The 19,452-nt window shown below is 32.2% G+C and overlaps 1 protein-coding gene and 1 long non-coding RNA gene across 2 annotated transcripts; one reads left to right on the top strand and one right to left on the bottom strand.

Annotated features, from left to right (window-relative positions):
• Nucleotides 1-1,348: 1,348 nt before the first annotated feature.
• Nucleotides 1,349-3,195, top strand: LOC125576296. The gene is made up of 5 exons (XR_007314715.1): nt 1,349-1,733; nt 1,821-1,920; nt 2,008-2,133; nt 2,232-2,595; nt 2,672-3,195. It is a non-coding gene; the product is annotated as an uncharacterized LOC125576296 (long non-coding RNA).
• A 14,233-nt stretch (nt 3,196-17,428) lies between these two features.
• LOC106449789 (pentatricopeptide repeat-containing protein At1g60770-like) lies at nt 17,429-19,302 on the bottom strand. Its single transcript, XM_048736032.1, has 2 exons — nt 19,041-19,302; nt 17,429-18,858 (listed from the first exon to the last, which is right to left on the bottom strand). The coding sequence occupies exons 1-2, from the start codon at nt 19,266-19,268 to the stop codon at nt 17,608-17,610; spliced, it is 1,479 nt and encodes a 492-aa protein (XP_048591989.1). The 5' UTR covers nt 19,269-19,302; the 3' UTR covers nt 17,429-17,607.
• Nucleotides 19,303-19,452: the final 150 nt, after the last annotated feature.

Here is a 19,452-nt window from a genome sequence, read left to right as displayed (position 1 = left end):
AAAAACCATAATATCATATTTTTTGGCCAAAATTCTAAAACGAATTTCCTGCCAAACCATGATTTTGAAAATACAAAAAAAAATTATTGAAATTTAAGGATCTTCACATGAATTCTTTAAAATATATAAAATAGTAATGGATAGCCGCTATAAACACATCTAACACTACTAAAAGCCAAATATGCTGAATTATTAAGCTATCCACGTCATCAAAAATAATCATCCAATCAACACATTTCGGTTTTACACATCAGACACAATTATGTATGGGCTTCAAGTTTTTCTTTTATTTATAGTGGGCTTCATTTTTTTTTCCACAAAATCTAAAAAACCAAAATCAATCCGACAAAGCTGCTTAACTTGAAACGTCTCTCCCAGTTTCCAAGTGACTAAGTTACTTATCGATTCAAATTCTCTCAGTATGTGCTTTTAAAAGTTCATCTTCCCCACCACCTCCTCAATCAATAAAGCTCTTCCTCTCAATATTGCATTCCGATCTCTGTAGGTAATATTGCAAAGTGAACATGCCGTAGTAAAGCGGCTGCAAAGGTTCGTTTTCATGTAATCATGGCCTTTCAGTTATTCAATTTTTTTCCTGATCAGTAGTTTCTAGGGATTAAACTTTTAACTTATTTTTCGATAAAGTATTAAACTTTTAACTCCTCTGTACAAAAGTTCTTCATCTGGAAACTGTGAAATCTGTTACAGGTTAGATGGGTAGAATCCTTTGATTGTTATTGTGATGTCGAAAGTATTTGACAATGGTTACGTGAACATACTAAACCTGTTGCGCTTATTCCCCTTTTTAATTTGATTATGATGGATTTTTCTTGGTTTTCCATTATTTTTTCTAGCTCAATTTTATGTGTAAATATTGACGCTGTCTTTTTATGATCTAAAGTGAAGATTCCCGTGAGACTTTCAAGAAAAAGCTTCCCAAGAACAAATCTGTTGCTGCTGTGAGTGTCTCCTTCTCACCTTCAAAGTTATTTTGTACCTTAGGTTCATCTTCAAAGGCATACTAACTTTAAATTTGTATGGATAAACAAGTTTGAAAAGCTTCTGGAGACAAGTAGAAATTCCTACAGATGTTGTATGTACTTTATCTCAGTTTTAATGTTCTAAACTAAATACAATACTTGAATTCCACAATAATTCTGGAGAAAGGACCTCATGTTGCTAAGGCTAAAAAGCGCAAGGGTTGACTACGAGAAGAACCTGAAACCTTGCAACAAAAAATTGGTAAACTATGTTTCAATCAAGTGGTTATTTATAGATTGGTCGTTCACCAATCACTGATTTGTTGTAATTTTAAAGAGGAAGATGAGAAATTCGACAAGTCAGTGCCAGAGGTTAATGGTGGAGATTACAATGAGGATGGAAGAGAGGGTTTGACATGCTCCTCCTTAATGCAAAGGTTTGTCTCTTCTAATTTACTTGGTGATAAATTCTAGATCTTTCAGTTCCTTCTCATAAGCTGATGAGCAGGTTTGTCTCCTATATTCCCTCAATGATATCTTTTGGCGTCGAGCCTAAGGTGATCGTAGCCACCAGCATTAATCCAAAATTCGTCGGAGGTAGCTATCTTGAACTTCATCTTTAAAAGAAGTTTACAGTTCCATAGTGATATGTAACCATCTTTGTTAATCTTCCAGGCCGTCTCTTACTGAATACAACCTCTGGCACTCATTTCTATTTAGACAAAGACAAACGCAAGTGAGACCTTCATCCGAGTAAGTCTTTCGATCGTCAATAAGAAAGTTATATCTTATTTATTCAAAGACCACAATTAAAACACAAAATAAAAATTATATGTGTAGTTTGGGTGTTGGTGACGTGATCTGCTCCACAAGTTCCACCAATTATGAAGGTGTGAAGAAAATTGAAGTTGTGACGGTCTTTGAGCTTAACGCATACGTGGTTAACTCGACCCCACATGTTAAATCCCTAACTGTTTCTTCTAGCATATGTCTCATTACCAATGTCCCTCACTTCCTTGCATCACAGGTTACCGAATTTTGTGCACCGGAAAAAGGTGAGTTGATTGAAACGGGCAGTGGCTGGTGCTACATATCCTGCTCTAATGGGATCTCTTCCTGCATGTAGTGACTTAACCTCTGCTGGTGTTGTCAGGTAAGCAGACCATTAACTACATTTTGTGTACATCGCACAAACCATTTAAGCCAACCAACATATCCTGTTAAGACATTTGCAACATTTAAAACTTGAAGATATCGTGTGGAGCTGTGCATTTTAGATGGTACAGAGTCTGCAGTGTTTGTTGTTTTCTATGCCAAAATTTCATGGTTGACTAATGTGCATGCGGCGGAAATCAGTGAACTTATGGTATGCTTGAGTGGCCACATCTTATCGCCTAGACTTTATTTATCAAGAAACATGCCTTGACAGACATTTTCTTTTTGCAGGGTGTTGGTGTGGGAGACTGTAGGGGCCGAGGTTCCACAATTTCTGCAAAATATTGTTGGCAGAACGTTCACTTTCCAGTTGGAGCTAACTGAGTTAGCATCAGACCTTCACTGTTACACGTATCTTTGACCGCATCAGCGTCCCCTCACAGCAACATTTGCGATTCATGTAAATCATATTTTGAAATTTATACTCCTCCTTACATACATGAAGCGTTGTACTTCATAAAAAAAATCATTCACAGGGTGGGCACAACTATCCTGATGACGATTTGCATGGTGACGATATAAGTTTCCTGCAATTGCCTGAAGCAGAGGATGTCTGAGAAGATCAGAAGCCTACACAGAAGAAGAAGAGAAAATGTTACTTGCTCTTCAGGTTTGTACAACAGCTCAAAAGCTTAAATGATCAGAGTTGTGCATATGCTTGGTCTGAGTTCTGGATTTTCCTGAGCATGCTTTGCCACTGACCAGAACATTTGACGTAATGACCTCCACATGAACCCCAGGGGTCCATCTGCAGCAGAACAGCAAGTGGTGAGCTCAATTCTGTCAGGATCATTGCAGAGGAACAACAGCTTCCAGGAGCTGGTTGCCCACTCAAGAAGGCTCGCACAGAGTAGTTACTCAAGTGATCTACCTTATAACCCTTCTATTTCTTACAAGCTTAAGTTCACATTATATTTTTTTCGTCGCAGGAGCTGTTATAAAGTTACCGATCACGTTTTTTATAGCTTCAGTTCTAGAAATATAAAAAATATTTATTTCACTTTAGATTATAACAAACAAACTTAAAAAATATAAGACATTAAAAATTCTTCCTAAAGCATCCCTACAATTCAACTTTCTAGATCCCCAACAGCATCATACTAATATTTTTTTTACCAACATCGTACTAATACTAGCACGTAAAAAATGATCCAAACAAACAAAAACACCAAAACAGCCAACACAAAAAAAATTAAAGGATTGAACTATTTCTTTTGGTTTAGTCTTTGGAAATTTTTTTGTTTTACAGAAAGTATTTGTATAAGGTTAGATTCATCTTAATTTTCAAAATATTAATGGTTACACTACATTTAAGTTATTTTGGTTAAATACGATTTGGTTCATTCTATTTTTTTTGAAATAAATTATATGATATAATGTGGTATGAAAATCAAGTAAACTTCAATTTAAAATATTGTCAATTAAGACAAAGTTCAACAAATTCTAAAATAATTTACAAAAGATAATTAATAAAATCTTAAAAATAATTAAAACTTTATTTTTTTGTTAAATAAAATATACAAATTATCATCTATGGCTTTATTGAAACGATTTATATAGTACTTTAAAATATATTTTTTATAATTTTATTACATTACATTATATTTTCAATTTATTTATCTTGGAAATGGATTAATTAATATCGTGTGAAATAATTAGTGTAAATATTAAAATTTGAAACTCTTAGAAAAATGTATCAGTTGTTTTAAGTGAAATAAAAATCAAAAGAACAAATATAAATCATTACATTTTCCTTAATTTTTTTATTTAATAGTTTTATGTACACTAAAAATTCATTAGTGATTCTTTCAACTCGAACCAACAAATTTTAATAAAATTTACAATATAATTTTAAATTAAAAAATATATTTATCATTTTTAAATGTTTTATAACATTAAAAAATTAAATACTTTTATTGTAAACTCACCCGCCCGTAGGGCGGGCCAACCCCTAGTTACTTATAGGTTTTAAATCATACTCTAGTAAGTAAGATGTTAAAGTGGACAAATGGATTTATCCAAAACCATAAATGACGGGTCGGGTTTTTATCCATCCAAAAATAATTGGACCAAATGTGGGTTACATATCTTTAAAGTTATATTTATCTCGAGTAAACTTAGTAGAGTAAAGGTATACACATGAATTATTTATTATAAAACTAGATTATTCTTACCAAAACCATAAAAATAGAACTTTTTCACAGAGACAAATTTACACCAAAAATGAGTCGATCAATTTACTGGTAACCATTAAAATAAAAATAGAAATGAGTAGGAAATGAATAAATAGGAACAAAATAAAAAAAATGAAAATAAATATTTGTTTATTTTGTTCATATCAATTTTGATAAAGAATGTTTTTATTTTATAGTTCTTTAAAATTCAACGAATGACAAGAATTCAAACGCAGTGAAAATTCTCCATATATAGTTTACTTTTTAAGGAATGAGTAGGAATTTGACTATTCCACTTAATTCCCCATGTCACCATTTGGAAACTTTCTAGACTAATACAATATACGAATAGGAAGTAGAATGAAAGAAGCACTACGCCAAAAAAGTAACAAGTTTTCTCGCCAAAAAAAAATATTTCATATCAAAACTGTAGTATCTTGTTTTACCATTAAATCAAGTGTCTAACAAAGAATATTTTGTGTGACCCAATATTCTGATTTAACTGTGTACATGTCATTTTTGGTATAACTCAAACTATATTTGTTATCTCTATTGGATTGGCTTATGGACAAACTCCAAATAAGTGGTATATCTTCGTGAGCCACCAAGTTTTCTAACATGTCGACATTCCACTCTTTTAGCGAACCATGAACAAATTCATTCTTGGATGAACCATAGGTGCCGCTAGTCGAGTTGGCCTAGCAGATATTGTAGGGATCCAAGTATCTTCCTAAACTCGCACATGGTAACCCGAATTCAGCTTATGTATAATGCCTAGAGACAATTGTGTTTTTTCATGCCATCAAACTCGTCCAGACATAGAGAAAAGATTCATGTTATGCTGTCCGCAAAGGCGAGCATAGTCAATGATACTTTCCACGGAGAACTCTTGCAAGAAAAGAATATGGAAATTGTATCAACCTCCATAATTGATTTTCTAGTAAAGCTAGATTAAATTCATGAATTAATCTGAATCCATTGCTGCCTTCATCTTTTGGACTACAAAGTTTCTTCCACTTCGCCTTGGATTTGAGCTCCATGAGAAACGTGCAATGTTACTATACATGTCAGACGTTGTGAGTGCTAACTAGATTTCCACCCGCACAACCGTGCAGGTATATATTTTCATATCTATATATATAAATATTTGTTTTACATAATTATTATATATTTTTAATGTTACTCACATATTTTTAAATGTTTGTATAATTATGCCAAATATAATAATTTTATAGTTTCATACTATAAATTAAAATCATCACATATATATGTTGCTTATTATATATTGTCTTATTGAATTTGCGTTTGATTACTAAACTAAAATTTTTAATGCATGAAACAACATATATGAAAACAATTTTGTATTTAATTTATTATAATCATGATCCGTAATTCAAATCGCTAGATTTTTTTAGTAATTTTTTAATGTTTATTAATTTAATATAATAAATTATTGTAAATTAAAAAGTTTAAGATAAGTTAAATTTTTATATATGTATTATATAGTTTACTAATATTAACCCGTTCTACCAACATATTATATTTTTAGCATAAATATTTTATATTTATGAAAATAAAATATGTTAACTTATCAATTTAAAATAATTTTATCATATTTTGTTCAATATAACATTTTTATTTTAAAATAATAGATATAATTATAAAATTGATAAAATAGAATATAATTTTATTCTTTTAGTAACATTTCATTACTAATTACGAAATTAGTTGAAAATATTTATATTCAATTTATGACAATTAAGATCTTATTATAATCTTTTTCAAGAGATTTGTTAGAATTTGTTTTTTTAAATTAAAAGATATTATGATTAAAGTAGTTAAAAATATTATGTATATTAGCATTAGTGATATACATTTAATATAAAATTTAAATGATGGTCCAAATAAAAATATCACTCATCAAAAAATTATGATTTTTATTTTATTAGAAAACAAATTTGAAAAAAATTAAAATAAAAATAAATATTTATTTCTAACAAAATCTTTAAAAATTATTAGTAAATGTATTTTTGAAATTAATTAATTTCATTTTATTTAAATTTTCGTTTATAAACCAAAACTATATTCAATTTAATTTCTAATGATATTTTATGATAATTTAAATTAAAACTAACTAATTTTTGAAAGTAAATTTAAAAAGATTCTAAAAAGATTTTAAAAAGATTTTGTTAGAACATTTTAAATATATTCATTTGTATTTCAAATAAAAAGATAAAGATATTAAAAGATATAATAATGAACTTATGTAAAATATGATATTTTCTAGGAATGGTCCAAACTAAAAAAATCACACATGAAAAGAAGTCATGACTTCTGTTTTAATATATAAGATGCTATATCTTTAATAAGAACTAGGAGTTAACCCGCGCTATGCCAGAGCTATTTTAATTTTCAAATGTTAACTATATAGCTATTATTTTGGACGTTGTATAACACCAACAAAATTCTGAAGTAAATGTTTGTGTGAATACATATTTCCTTAGAAAAAATAAAAAAAACTATACATTTTTCAGATAGATGTTTGATATAGTTTTACATTTTTATATTTTATATTTACTTATTATTTAATTTTTCTTATATTGTAGGACAACTCTTTAAAATAGATTTTTTTAAAGGTTTTATCACAAAATAGCTTTCAGTAAGTAAAATGACCAAAATAGTCTCTTTTTATTTTTTTAAATCATAATATTTTTTTAATTTAAAACTATATCCTCAAAACCTCACCCCTTAACTCTAAACCCTAAGTTTAATTTAGTTATTCCTAGGGTATAAATGTATTTTTACTCTTTAATAAACAAACTGGTCATTTTTCTTACTGAATTGGTCATTTTTCTCACGAGGACCCTAACTCCTTATTCTTATCCATAATCGATGTCTATCCCGAGACGATAAACGAATCCTAACAAAGAAACCCGACATCTCTTTCGCGAGATGATAATAATCAAACTACGTTAAGACTTGATCCCTTGACGGGTACGTAGGCAGCTCGATCCTGAGTTCAGTCACGATCTTCCTTCTCCCGATATCTTTATGCTATTCAGCATACGAATAGAGTCCATTTTTGTCAACTCATACCTGATTACATTGTTGCGTTCTGAGGATATTGTTGCCCACATCTTTTTTTTCCCTAGTTTTGTATCTCAAACACTATCAAATACTTAGTGTAGATTTTAGGATCTACATTTATTATTTATTTTATTTTATGTTTTTCAGATATATATTTAATTTTGTTTTTTCATTTCTTAATTGTATAATTACTTATTCTATTTTTTATTTTATATCAAATGATAATATTATGATAGATGTTTAATGTAATATTTCTATTTATTATATTGTATATTTGCTTATTATTTATTTATTATATTGTATATTTACTTATTATTGTTTGATGTAATGTTTCTATTTATTATATTGTTTATTTACTTATTATTTATGTTTTTTTATCTTGCAAATTTACTTATTATTTATTTTCTATTTTCTAAATAACAATGTCACGTGTCATATTTCGGAAGAAGTTTTTTTTCACTGATGTGGACGCTCTATGGAGCCTCAAAATGTCTTTTTTATTAGTATAAACTAGGGGCATTGCCCCCATGCAAGCGCGGGATTGTGGACAGAGTTCTTGTTTCATCTCAATATTTGCTAGGGTTATTGTAGTTGTGAATTTTGCGTTTTGAGTTGTTTTTTAAGTTTTTCTTATTATTATATGGTTAGAGTTGTGATGATGAATTGTGTATGCATTGTTCTCCACTTATGAAGGACTAAACTGTGTTAGTAATGTGATTGATATTGTTCGTGTTGTTGTTTGTTGTGTCACTAAGACTTATTGTTTGTTTCTCTTTTTAATTTGTTTCTTGTAGGAGATCTCTTTCTTGTAGTGTTGAGAGTACATAAATTATATTAAAATTGTTGAGACTACCTTTTGTTTCTGGATATTTTCTCCAGTTTAGTTGTGTAAGTTGTGTGTATTAAGAAGTAATTTTTATTATCCTTATTATGTTTGTTATATGTTTTTATTTTAATTTTAAACTTGTTACTCTTACCAAACCTTTAAAACAAATACATGAAGACTTGTAGAAATCCTATTATATAAAAGGGACTATTTTGGGGGTTTCCAAGGTATGCAATATGAGCAAAAAAATTCTTGGCCAATCAATTTGCCATGTCATCCCAGATTGGGGTTCAGCCCAAAAAATTGGAAAAAAAAACTCACGTACTGGCCCAGCCTCTCACGTATTCATATATCCTACGTATTTATAAACAAATTATGATTTCGTATTATCATATTGTTTGTTCTTTTTTCTATTGCTTCAATTCACACAATAATTTCAAATTTTAAATGTATCTCGTTAATTCACGTTAGACAGTTATAACAGAAAGGCAAGAAGCACTTCTCCTGCATCATGAAGGCAATTAGCACCGGCTACAATTACAGATAGTTTCCAAAATTTTGTTTTCTCTCATTAATACATATATCAACAGAATATATGAAATAAATTCATTAGATTGCATATTTGATACACACCGCTTACCAACCTCATCTCCGCTTAAGATTCACATCATCTTCCACTAAAAACATTAGAACGAGAAGAAAGGAGGAGACGAGTTATAGTCGTAACTCACTCAATCTTTGGATTTCCACATTTCAAGAACTCTCTCTTACACTGTCTCACGTTTTAAATCTTTCTTTCGTTTCAGGGCTGGCTTCCACAACACAATGGTCAAATCAAACAACAATGATCCTCCACCTGTTGGAGGTAAATCGAACTTACCACTTTTTAATTTTTTTAATAATCCAACTTTTTTTTATATAGAGATAACGAGTTTTATAAAATCATTTTTTATACAGATAGCTAGTTTATTGTTACAGTTATGGTTCTTAGTAGCAAGAACATCTTAGTTTCAAGGGTAGTAGAACATCAGACCTTAAAACTAAAGAGCTAAATTATAAAAGATTTTAAAAATATGATATTCATAAACCTTTGCATCTGTTTAAAAAAAAAATTGATTACGTAACCAACATTGCATGATGTCACATTCAAAATTATGGTTAGTTTTTATTTTGTAGTTTTATGATGATTATAGTACTATACATAATGAGAATGAATAATGTATATATATATATATATATACAAATCCTGTCGTTAGTTTTTTGTTAAAGTTATCAAATATACTTATATATATATAAAAATAAAATAGTCTAAGTGCAATGTTTTTTAACGGTACCAACAATTTTTAACCGCTTAAACTTTTCATGTTAGAGCTCGAATGCGAAAAATCAATTCGGAAAATAATAGTAGAGAGTTTGAAAATTTATTAATTTATAGAGATATTAATTTATAAAAATTCTCTTATATAAATTTCATATTTTAAGATATATTTATCTATACATTAAAATTATTTTTCAAATAAACCAAACACTCGAAAATATCAAAGACTTAACGAACTTGGGCTGCCCTAGGTTGGGCTTGCCCGAATTGACTCACCTCAAACATACAACCTCAAGCGTCAATATAGATAATTTGGTTAAATTTGCACTGTCTAAAATAACAAATGACCCTTCTATTTTACCCAAAAATGAGTGCAGAAAGATCTTTTGTGATGAGTTTATTCAAAAGTTGTGGTACACAATGTTTAAAAATCAACGATTATCATTGGGTCACATCAACCTACATATACATACTAATGTTAATTTAAATCATAATGTATTAGAGACAACAAGTTAATTATTCCAATTGAGGTTCTTAGTTTTTAATACTTAATTAAAATTATTATATACACACTATTGACTTATCAAGTTCTCTGTAGATTACAATTATTTAATATATTTTTGTATTCTTTATAGTCATAACTTTATATATTAAAAATATTCTTCTTTCCAATAACAGAGTCATAAAATTCGAACACAACGAAACTTAAACGTGGACGACCGCTAGGAGTACGGAATAAAGTGAAAGGTACACACAAAATTTAATGAGTGAATCCAGCAATGTTCTATGTTATTTAATTATTAAATTTGATGAAAATTTAAATCTACTATCAAACCTACCAAAATAATTAAAAATTAACACCTCCAAATACCCATGGTTCAAAAAAATATAAGAATTATTAAAAATGGGCAATACAAAATAATTCTCATTCTTATTTGTGCAGAACATGCAGCCAAAGATCACAACAATTGGGGCAACACCCTCGGACCGTAACCAATAATCGTTAGGATCATTAGGATATGGCTCATCACAAATCACACAAATAAAAATGCTTTCTTAAGAACAACTTTCATTTGTCTCGACATCCAAGTTTGTCTACAAAATACTTACTTTTAATTGTTCCAACTACATTTCAAATGATTGTTTTTAACCACTAATCAGGAACAAAAAAATGGAAGGAAGGGTGCTTATTTCTACGTCTAACACAATGTACCAACGGTTCGAGGAAGGTAAAATTTATCACATTAGATATTTTAATCTTTTTCCCAATAACCGACGGTACATGCTTAATAAAAGAACCATACATAATCAATATCAATGAGACAACAATCAACACAATAATGAAACAAGGTTCTCTCCAGCAGTTGACACATAAGCTTTTAAAATCATTGTGGGATTGCCATGTCAATTAATGAAAAAATTTGTACTACCAATCAAAACATTTCATTATTTACACATCATCTAAATTTACAGGTCAACTTGCTAGCTATTCTCAAAAATTTATTTCTTAATTCGATTACAAATCTTACGTCTCGGTCAGGTTCCTTCATCTTCAAAAAAAATTGTTCCATATGCATGTAACACGGTGGCTCAAGACAAGTGGTAGTGATAAGAGATCCATTAAAAATGGGAAGGAAAATGCTTGGGGCGCAAGTCTCTTGCTAGGATCTCGACGTTGGTGGCTTCGTACGGCTTGGATGGTAACTGTGTAAGTCTCTGGTGGGTTGTGAAGATTCGAGCATCGAGTGATGTTGAAGAGAGGCAGCTCCGACATCGCTCGTCTATCCTCCATGTCTCGGTTCTGTTACACAACACCAACAAGAGCAAAGATGATTCTATGGACAGCAGATACGATGGATCCTGTGGTGATCAGCTCGCCAAGAGCCAAGAGGTAGTGGTGATGACGATCTAAGACGAATGCATAGTCTTTTCCAATAACAGAGAGGAAAATATAAAGGAAGAACCAAGAACAATACGAGAACTGGAGGAGGAGAGAAGAGAAGATAAGACAAGGAAGGTGGTGAGAAGCAAGAAAATTTGAGTTTTGGTTAATAAAAAAATAATTAGACAAACCAAAGCGATTAGATTATCTCAAATCTGATATGAGTGATAATTGTAATAATACCCGAAGACGAGAACCTGTTTTTCTAATTGGATGGAACCTGTTTATATATATGATTTGTTTTTGGATACAAAAAGAAAAATTAATTTGGGAAACAGATATTGATAGATTTCATCATTGTGCATCCTAAATATGCTTGATAGTGTTGTTAGATGAACTTTTCTCTTCTCTTGTACATCCGAATATCAAGTTTGGTGGAAAATAACAATGACACCAGTGAGTTGTTAGATTTTATCATTTCAACAAGTGTAGGAATAATGATCACAATGTTGAGAAAAAGCTGGAAAGTTTTTGATACCAGAATTTGTTAACTGAGATCCATCCAATTAGATTTCACTCAGAGATTTGTTAACTGAGATCACAATTATTTTGCACTTTCACCGAGAAACTGTTTTGTTTTTGTTTCTTTGGGGTATCATAGACTAAGTTTGAGAAAATGTCTATTGAGAACCTGTCTTTTTTTTTGTCACGATGAGAAGCTGTGTCTAGAAGAAGAAAAATATGTGCTATTCTCTAGAATCTACAAAGAAAAGACGCAGTGACACATCAAGGAGTTCTCTATTCTCCAATGGGTAATTACATTTTGAGCTCACTTTCTCTTTACCGTGTAACATGTGAAATGAATCTTGGCCTTTCAAGCACTGTGACATCTCTGAATAAAGTAATTAATCTTTCAATCACCTGTAGAATCATACAGTTAGACGTAAGTTCCATTTTTGTATAACAAAGAAATACATATATTCTCATACATGTTCTTTGCTTGATGCACGAATATGTCTTCTCTGTTGCAGAACATTCTGAGCCAGCTAAGGCAACTACAATATGAACGATTATTTGGTCACATGAACAACCAAGAGGTGTGCGATTATCCAAGTAGAAAGACAACTCTGTATATTTATTTATGGTTTTTGGAGTCATATATCCTTGGTGTCCCGTAACCAACAAAAACATCACTTATTTGAAATTTGTTGCCAGACCTGTCCTAAAGGACGATGACAGAGCGGAGAAAAGTAACTACAGAAAATCGTAAGAAGAAAACATTAATTAGTAATTAAGTTTGATAAGCCAAACCATGTGGAGAAGAATGATCTTTCCGAATCGCGAGATGATATAACTCGGGGAAAAAAAGGATATAGCTAAGCTCTCATTGTTTGGGCGATTTTCAAATAAAGGCCATTATGTGGTTATTGAGACCGATCTTCGATGAGTGAAGTTGACGTACTCATTTGAAAATATATTAGTAGATTAATAGATGGTTCATAAAAGTTACAACGGTCAAGAACCTAAGACAAAGCCGAAATATTCAAATGACTAAAAATATCACCAAATAAATTACTAAAATACAGTATGGCTCATCATAATCTTCTTAAATTTATATAGAAAAACAGTTAAGTTTAAGAACCTAAAATATAAAAAGAAAATATAAACATTAACTTGGAAAGAGTGGACATGTTTTCTAAAACCCGTTCTTATGTGCTTACATAAGGTTTGATAAATTTTATCAACCTTTTATTTATTAAAGATAATTATAGTTTAATTATTATTATATTGTATATTGAAAAATGTGAAATTCAGTAATATATTGTATTAATATGACAAATATAGTACTAACAAAAATTATACTTCTAACCACATTTGTAAAGTTGAGGACAAGCCAATTTTTTTATAAATTTCCAATCAACTGTTTCACGGTAAATAGAAAAAATAGTATGGATAATACATAAAATTTATTTTGTGTTATGATAGTCCGCGGCGTAGCGCGGGTTTTGACCTAGTTATTACAATGATTCAAGAAAACATTCCACCGGTTCCTTCATATATTTTCCGGCCCCAACGCTACCTCCAGTTGATCAGCTTAGCAAATGCAACCAATTTACTCCCGGGTAAAAAAAAACATACATATCTCACATACCAATAAATTCTCTATTTTGGTCACTAAAAACAAATTATTCCCACAGATGTTGTTCGCCGCATATGCCTCATCCAAGGAAGTGATTTATATAACCACAACACAGATACAAAAAATCATCATTGGATTCCGTTTAGACAGGTACTAACATTTTATTAAATAAAAATTGATTTCCACCTAAAAAAAATATAATACAATAATTTTTTGTAGATCCAAATTGGTACGTCTAACTTTATGGGACAAGGAGACGACTAATTTCAGGGAGTTAAATCGCATATCTACCAGGAAAAACCAAATCGTAATCATCGCAAGTATCATTCCATGGTTACATTAAGGTAATAAACTAAACATAAAGTTTTTGTCAAACAAAATGCTTACAAATAGTTCACTTTTTCAGGGAAACTATCACTCACATCCACACCTGGATCACGCTTCTACTTTGAAAACGATATTGATATCATACAACGCTTCCAAAAGACAAATAAACTACTATCCTAAGCCTGATAGCAAACGACACCAGTCAACTTTTTCAAAATTTACGTTACCGCTTCCTACGTCAATTTATTATTAAAACTAACTTTAGTTTAAAAAAATGAAACAGATGACGCGCATCCACCGTCTTCACATTCTAAAAGAAACAAAACTTAACTTACACTTTCAGAAACAAAAAGCTTCCAATTTTAATTTACCGGTACTTTAATTAAACAAGTAATCCGTGCGAAGCGCGGACACCGGCTCTAGTAACTATAAAATGAGTGTTAGTTCTGAGTATTTGGGCTTTAATGAGTTTTAAACGAATATGTATTTCTCATAATTGGTATGTTGACATTGGGCATGTAAGCTATTTTATAAGACAAGAGGAATGAGCAGGTGGAGTTGTTGATGCCGCCTTTGTGCCTCTCGGGATTGTCTCTTGTATCTCCTGTTGTGGTTGTGTTTGTTTATATGTTATTTGATGGGTAATATGTTACTCTTCTTTTTTGTTTAGGTAATTTCACTAATCTTGGTTGTCGTACATCTTCGTCTTCTTCGTTGCAAAAGTAAGTTTGAAAATTGCTAAATAGCTGGTCGTGTAATTTGTATTTGTTTAGCTGACTCGATGTATGTGTCATTGCGAAAGTAAGTTTGTAAATTGTTAAATAGCTGGCCGTGTATTTTGTATTTGTTTAGCTGACTCGACGTATGTGTCGTTGAGTTTTAGTTGAGGTGATTGGTTTGATATATTTGTTTTGAAGTTTATTTCTAAGTTTTGACAAAAAAAAGAGGTGATCATTAATGATTCGTCTTTTCTGGAATTCTAGTTTTTGGTGTTTTGATTGTTTGGGTTGTTGTGGTTTTTTTTAAGCTGTAAAATAAATGTTTGTGTAAAATTAGTTTGATAAGTAAGGGAGATAAATAGACGACCACATAATTTGGGTAGGAAATATTTTTGATTATTGATGTTAGCACAATATAGATAATAATATAAAGGAAATTGTGTGTTCATTGTTTCTTACGGATCAATGAGGAAACTGATAATGAATCGAGTTGTTTCTTTGCTAAGGTCAGAGCCTTGGACAGAACGAATTTGCTCAACCACATCTGCGAGTTTAAATATCAGTTATGATAACGAAACATATTATAAACTCAGATGCAATATGATAATATACCTAGAATTTCTAGGTTTGTGTTCACAATAACTTGGAAATTGTCAAACAGTCTAATTATGATTGGAGATTGATCTCAGGAACACCTGTGATGACTTCATCAATAATAGTTGGTGAGATGAAACGAATGAGGAATAGATGATCAATTATCTTGTACATGCTTGAGCACCTAGCAACCTCTAAACGATCGACTTTCACAATGGAACCGGCTTTCAAAGATGGCATGTAATGATTAGCACGTCCGGCGGGAATAAACCCATGAATCACGGAATCTGCAAATAATATTATTTAACAAAGAATCAGGAAATCAATTAAAAACAATTATATTAAATAAGTGTGATAAATTGAAGATTAACTTACCTTTTCATCAAGGAAGAGAACCATGATTGCCATAAACGCACTGTCTTTCTTGAAGTTCATGGAATCCCACAAGCAAGGAGGTTAGAGGCTATGCTCTGACTACTACGACCAACACGGAGAGACTCGAAGGTTGAGTGACGGATGCTGGGAACGCCGGTTAGAGGAACTGGAGAGGCAGAGAAATATTTTATAGAAAATCGTTAAAGCTAAGATGAATCAATGAGTTTTGGTGGAGATGTAGATTGGGTTCATCAAGGATGAGAATCATATATATAGGATTTACAGAAAGGCTACAAATCAAGAACATTTAAGATCAAGCGATTTAAGATGGGGAGACGAAGAGTTCACCGGTGAAAAAATTGATTGCGAACAGACACACAACGCAACTCTGTAACTCAGACTTGTCTAAGACAATGATGAAAAGAACCATAATTCATGTTAAACGAAGACAGTTTACAATATTGAAAAACTATAATTGTTGTTTTTTTCATATAACGTGATGAACATTATTTAAAAATGAAACTCATAATACACTTGTTGGCTTGGCCCACAGAAAAAACCGAAGAAGTAAATGTTTCCGAACTTCATAAATATATATTAGTTTCGGCCATCAATGTACAAAGTGTCCTTTAGTTTAGTGGTATAAATGTTGGTGTATATATCTCAATAGCCCGGGTTCGAGTCATAGGCTTGACACTTTTTTACACTTTTTAAAAGTGAGATCCACCAAAATGTTGACGTGTCGCCTCATGAAGAAGAGAATTGTACTATTATATTATAGATTTCCTTTACACCTTTTGTTAGCCATCTAGCTGATCATCCATTAATTCTATAATCAAGTTTATCTTTAAAAATAAAATCAAATAATCTGCACTTTGATTCAGTTATTTCTTCTGGAATTCGTTGATAAGTAACCCATTCCTCTTTTATTATCAATACCCAAAATGAATTTGAATTCTTGCTATGGTCTCAAAAATTCTTTTTTTTATTAGGGTCACTTCAGGTTTAAAAGAACATTTTGTTTTTTTTATAAACTTTATTGGCTAATCCGGCCGGTTTCAAGAGAAACGCACTTAGTGCTACAAAGTGAATTGGCTACCACATTGTCTGGTCCGAGTTTGGAGTACCTTCCAATTAGTGCTAGAAAGTGAATCGATTATCTGTTACGATCTATTGTGCAAACCATTTGGACCAAAACTCAAACCGAGACTTATCAAGTAATGATAATTTAGTTAGAAGAACCTACTTATCAAGGTTTTATCTATTATTTATCTATTATTAATAATAATTTATCTATTATTTATTTTGAGACACAAACGTTTTGTACTTATAACAAGAGAATGATTGCCTATCCTAGGTAGATAGGGTTTAGGTAAATAACCAAAATTAACGGAAATATTGCATGCAAATTATACAAATTCGGATTTATACCATAGATTATTTTGATAGTAGGGCATATATGATCGATTGAAATGTTCGATGATAGTTTCCAGCGTATTTTAAATAGACATCATTGTATATATACTTAAGGGGTTAATAGATAGATTATGATTTGAGCTATGACCATCACTAGTTTCCGGCCGATTAACCGTCGATCACTTCAAGCTCTATGTGCAGCGTGCTATTAGTTTGTTATGAAAAACCATAAACAAAAGAGAGAGAAAGAGAAAAATTAGATAATTTCTAATTATCTGGATGAGGGCATTGGATGTATCAAGATTCCCAAAAAGGAGATTACACAGAGCGAGTTTTGTTTTCTCTAACTGTAAATGGAAGCTAGGCTCGAAACAATTCACAGAAAACACATGAAACAAACGGTCGTATGTGAATGTAAAACAGACCCATAAGATTGATTTGCGTATTCGCTATCACCTATTCTTATTACAAATAAGAAACAGAGCTGTAAGAATGCAAGTACCCTCCCTAAAGGAAAAAATATGAAGGAGAAGAGAGATGAACAGAGACCTTACTCACTCTTGGTGACATAATGCATCAAGAAGCTTCTGCGTCGCTTCATTAACCTCAACCTTTTCCATCTTCAGACGCTGGCGCATAGCAGGATGACTCTTCCCTGCTGCTGCATATGTTCTTACCAACGATTCAAAGATCTCTGCGCCTATACTATCATCAGTTCCCTTCTTAAAAATCTCCAACAAATTCTCAGCTCCATTAACATCTTTCTTTACCTCGAACTGGCTCATTAAAGTACTGATTGCTTCCTGCGACGGTAACCACTTACCACCATCTCCTTTGCCGATAGAAACTGCCTTAGATATACATTCAAGTGCTTGAGCCGTCTCACAACTCTTGACATAGTAATCCATGAAGATCTCCCACGTTTTAGCATTGGGCTTTCCTCCTCTTCTTGGAGCTTTCTCCTTGAGTTCTTTTGCTTTTTCGATGAGACCTTCTTTTGCATAAGCTCCAATCATAACATTCACAACCCTGATGTCATAAGTAGTACAGTTAGCTTGCCATTCCTTGAACAGTGTCTCCGCACCAGTTACATCTTTCAAGTTCACCAGCACTTGTATCATGTTCAAATAAGCTACATTGGAGGTTTTCGGTATAGCCAGCCTCAACGAACGCCAAATCCTATAAACTTCAGACAGTTTCCCAAGCCGTCCATACAATGTACTAAGAAACTGATACGCCTTAAAATCCCTGTCCGTGTTTTTCATCTCAAGTTCTTGAAGAGCCTTCTCAGCCTTCTCAGACAGTCTCGCATCAACGTATATAGACGCCATATTGCTGTATGTAGTCCAATCTGGAGCAACTCTACCATCTCTATTCATCTCTTCGATGACTCTCTCAACACCAGAAACATCATGAGTAGCAGCCAAGGCCCTCATCCAGACATTGTACGTGTAAGAATCAGGCATGACATTCTCAGCCTTCATTTCTTGAACCATCCCCGGAACCCTCTCGGCGTGTCCCGTCTTTGTGTAAAGAGTCATGAGGCTGTTATAGGACATGGAGCTAACAGTAATATTGAGCTCTTTCATCTTGTTGAGAAGACCTTCTGCTTTCTCAGTCATCAACTCCTTGCAGTAGCAGTTCAAAAGAGACGCGTAGGTGAGCTCGGTTTTAGACGTTTCCGGAAGATTGACGAAGTAAGTCTCCCCAGCAGCGATTCCACGAGCTTTGGCAACGAGATCGAGATGGATTGCTTGATCACTCACCGTCTTGTTCATACCTCTATGTTCCATAACTTCAGATAGCTGCAAAAACCCAAAAAGACTCTACATTTGAATCTCACAATAAGAAAATCAAGATCACACCTAGTTCAAGAGAATCTTTATCCGCTTCAACACCAGTTACTAACATGTTCGTAATGAACACTTAAACCCTAAACCCTAAACCTTAACTTGTTCCCAATCCCTAAGAATCGAAAATGCGATACCTTGAGAGCTGGGTAATAAAGGCCGCGGCTTCGGAGCTTCTTGATGGTATCTCCGACTTCCCATTTGAAGACGTGCTTAGTGCCCTTTAGGAACTGATTCAGCTGCTGGCGAACGCTTACATCTGATCCGCCGTCTTTGAAGAGACGGTGGTATAGAGGTTCGTCGAGGTACTTCTTCGTCGATCTCTTTACGATGTCTCTCGGTCGACTCAGATGTCGCAACGCCATCTGATAGACTGTCGAGCTTGAGAGAAATGGAGGAGATGAAGACAGACTTATGGATCTTTTAATGGGCTTCATTTGGCCCATAGTAGCAACTATACCTATTTGGACCAAGTTGTTTTTTTTATCAACGCCTTCAAAGAAGCTAGTGAAATCTCGAGCTGGGAGGAAAAACAAAGAAGAAAACTAA

This window comes from Brassica napus, chromosome A1, assembly GCF_020379485.1.
Source record: "Brassica napus cultivar Da-Ae chromosome A1, Da-Ae, whole genome shotgun sequence".
NCBI lineage: Eukaryota > Viridiplantae > Streptophyta > Magnoliopsida > Brassicales > Brassicaceae > Brassica > Brassica napus.
The sequence above is the reverse complement of the archived record's forward strand: the minus strand, read 5'-3'. Positions and strand labels throughout refer to the sequence as shown.

Bases quoted from the DNA above. Each gene is read 5' to 3' on its own strand.
- LOC106449789 (XM_048736032.1), bottom strand. From the start codon at position 19,268: ATGGCGTTGCGACATCTGAGTCGACCGAGAGACATCGTAAAGAGATCG. The intron at 18,859-19,040 runs GTATCGCATTTT...GGGTTTTTGCAG, and splicing joins TTTATTACCCAGCTCTCAAG to CTATCTGAAGTTATGGAACA.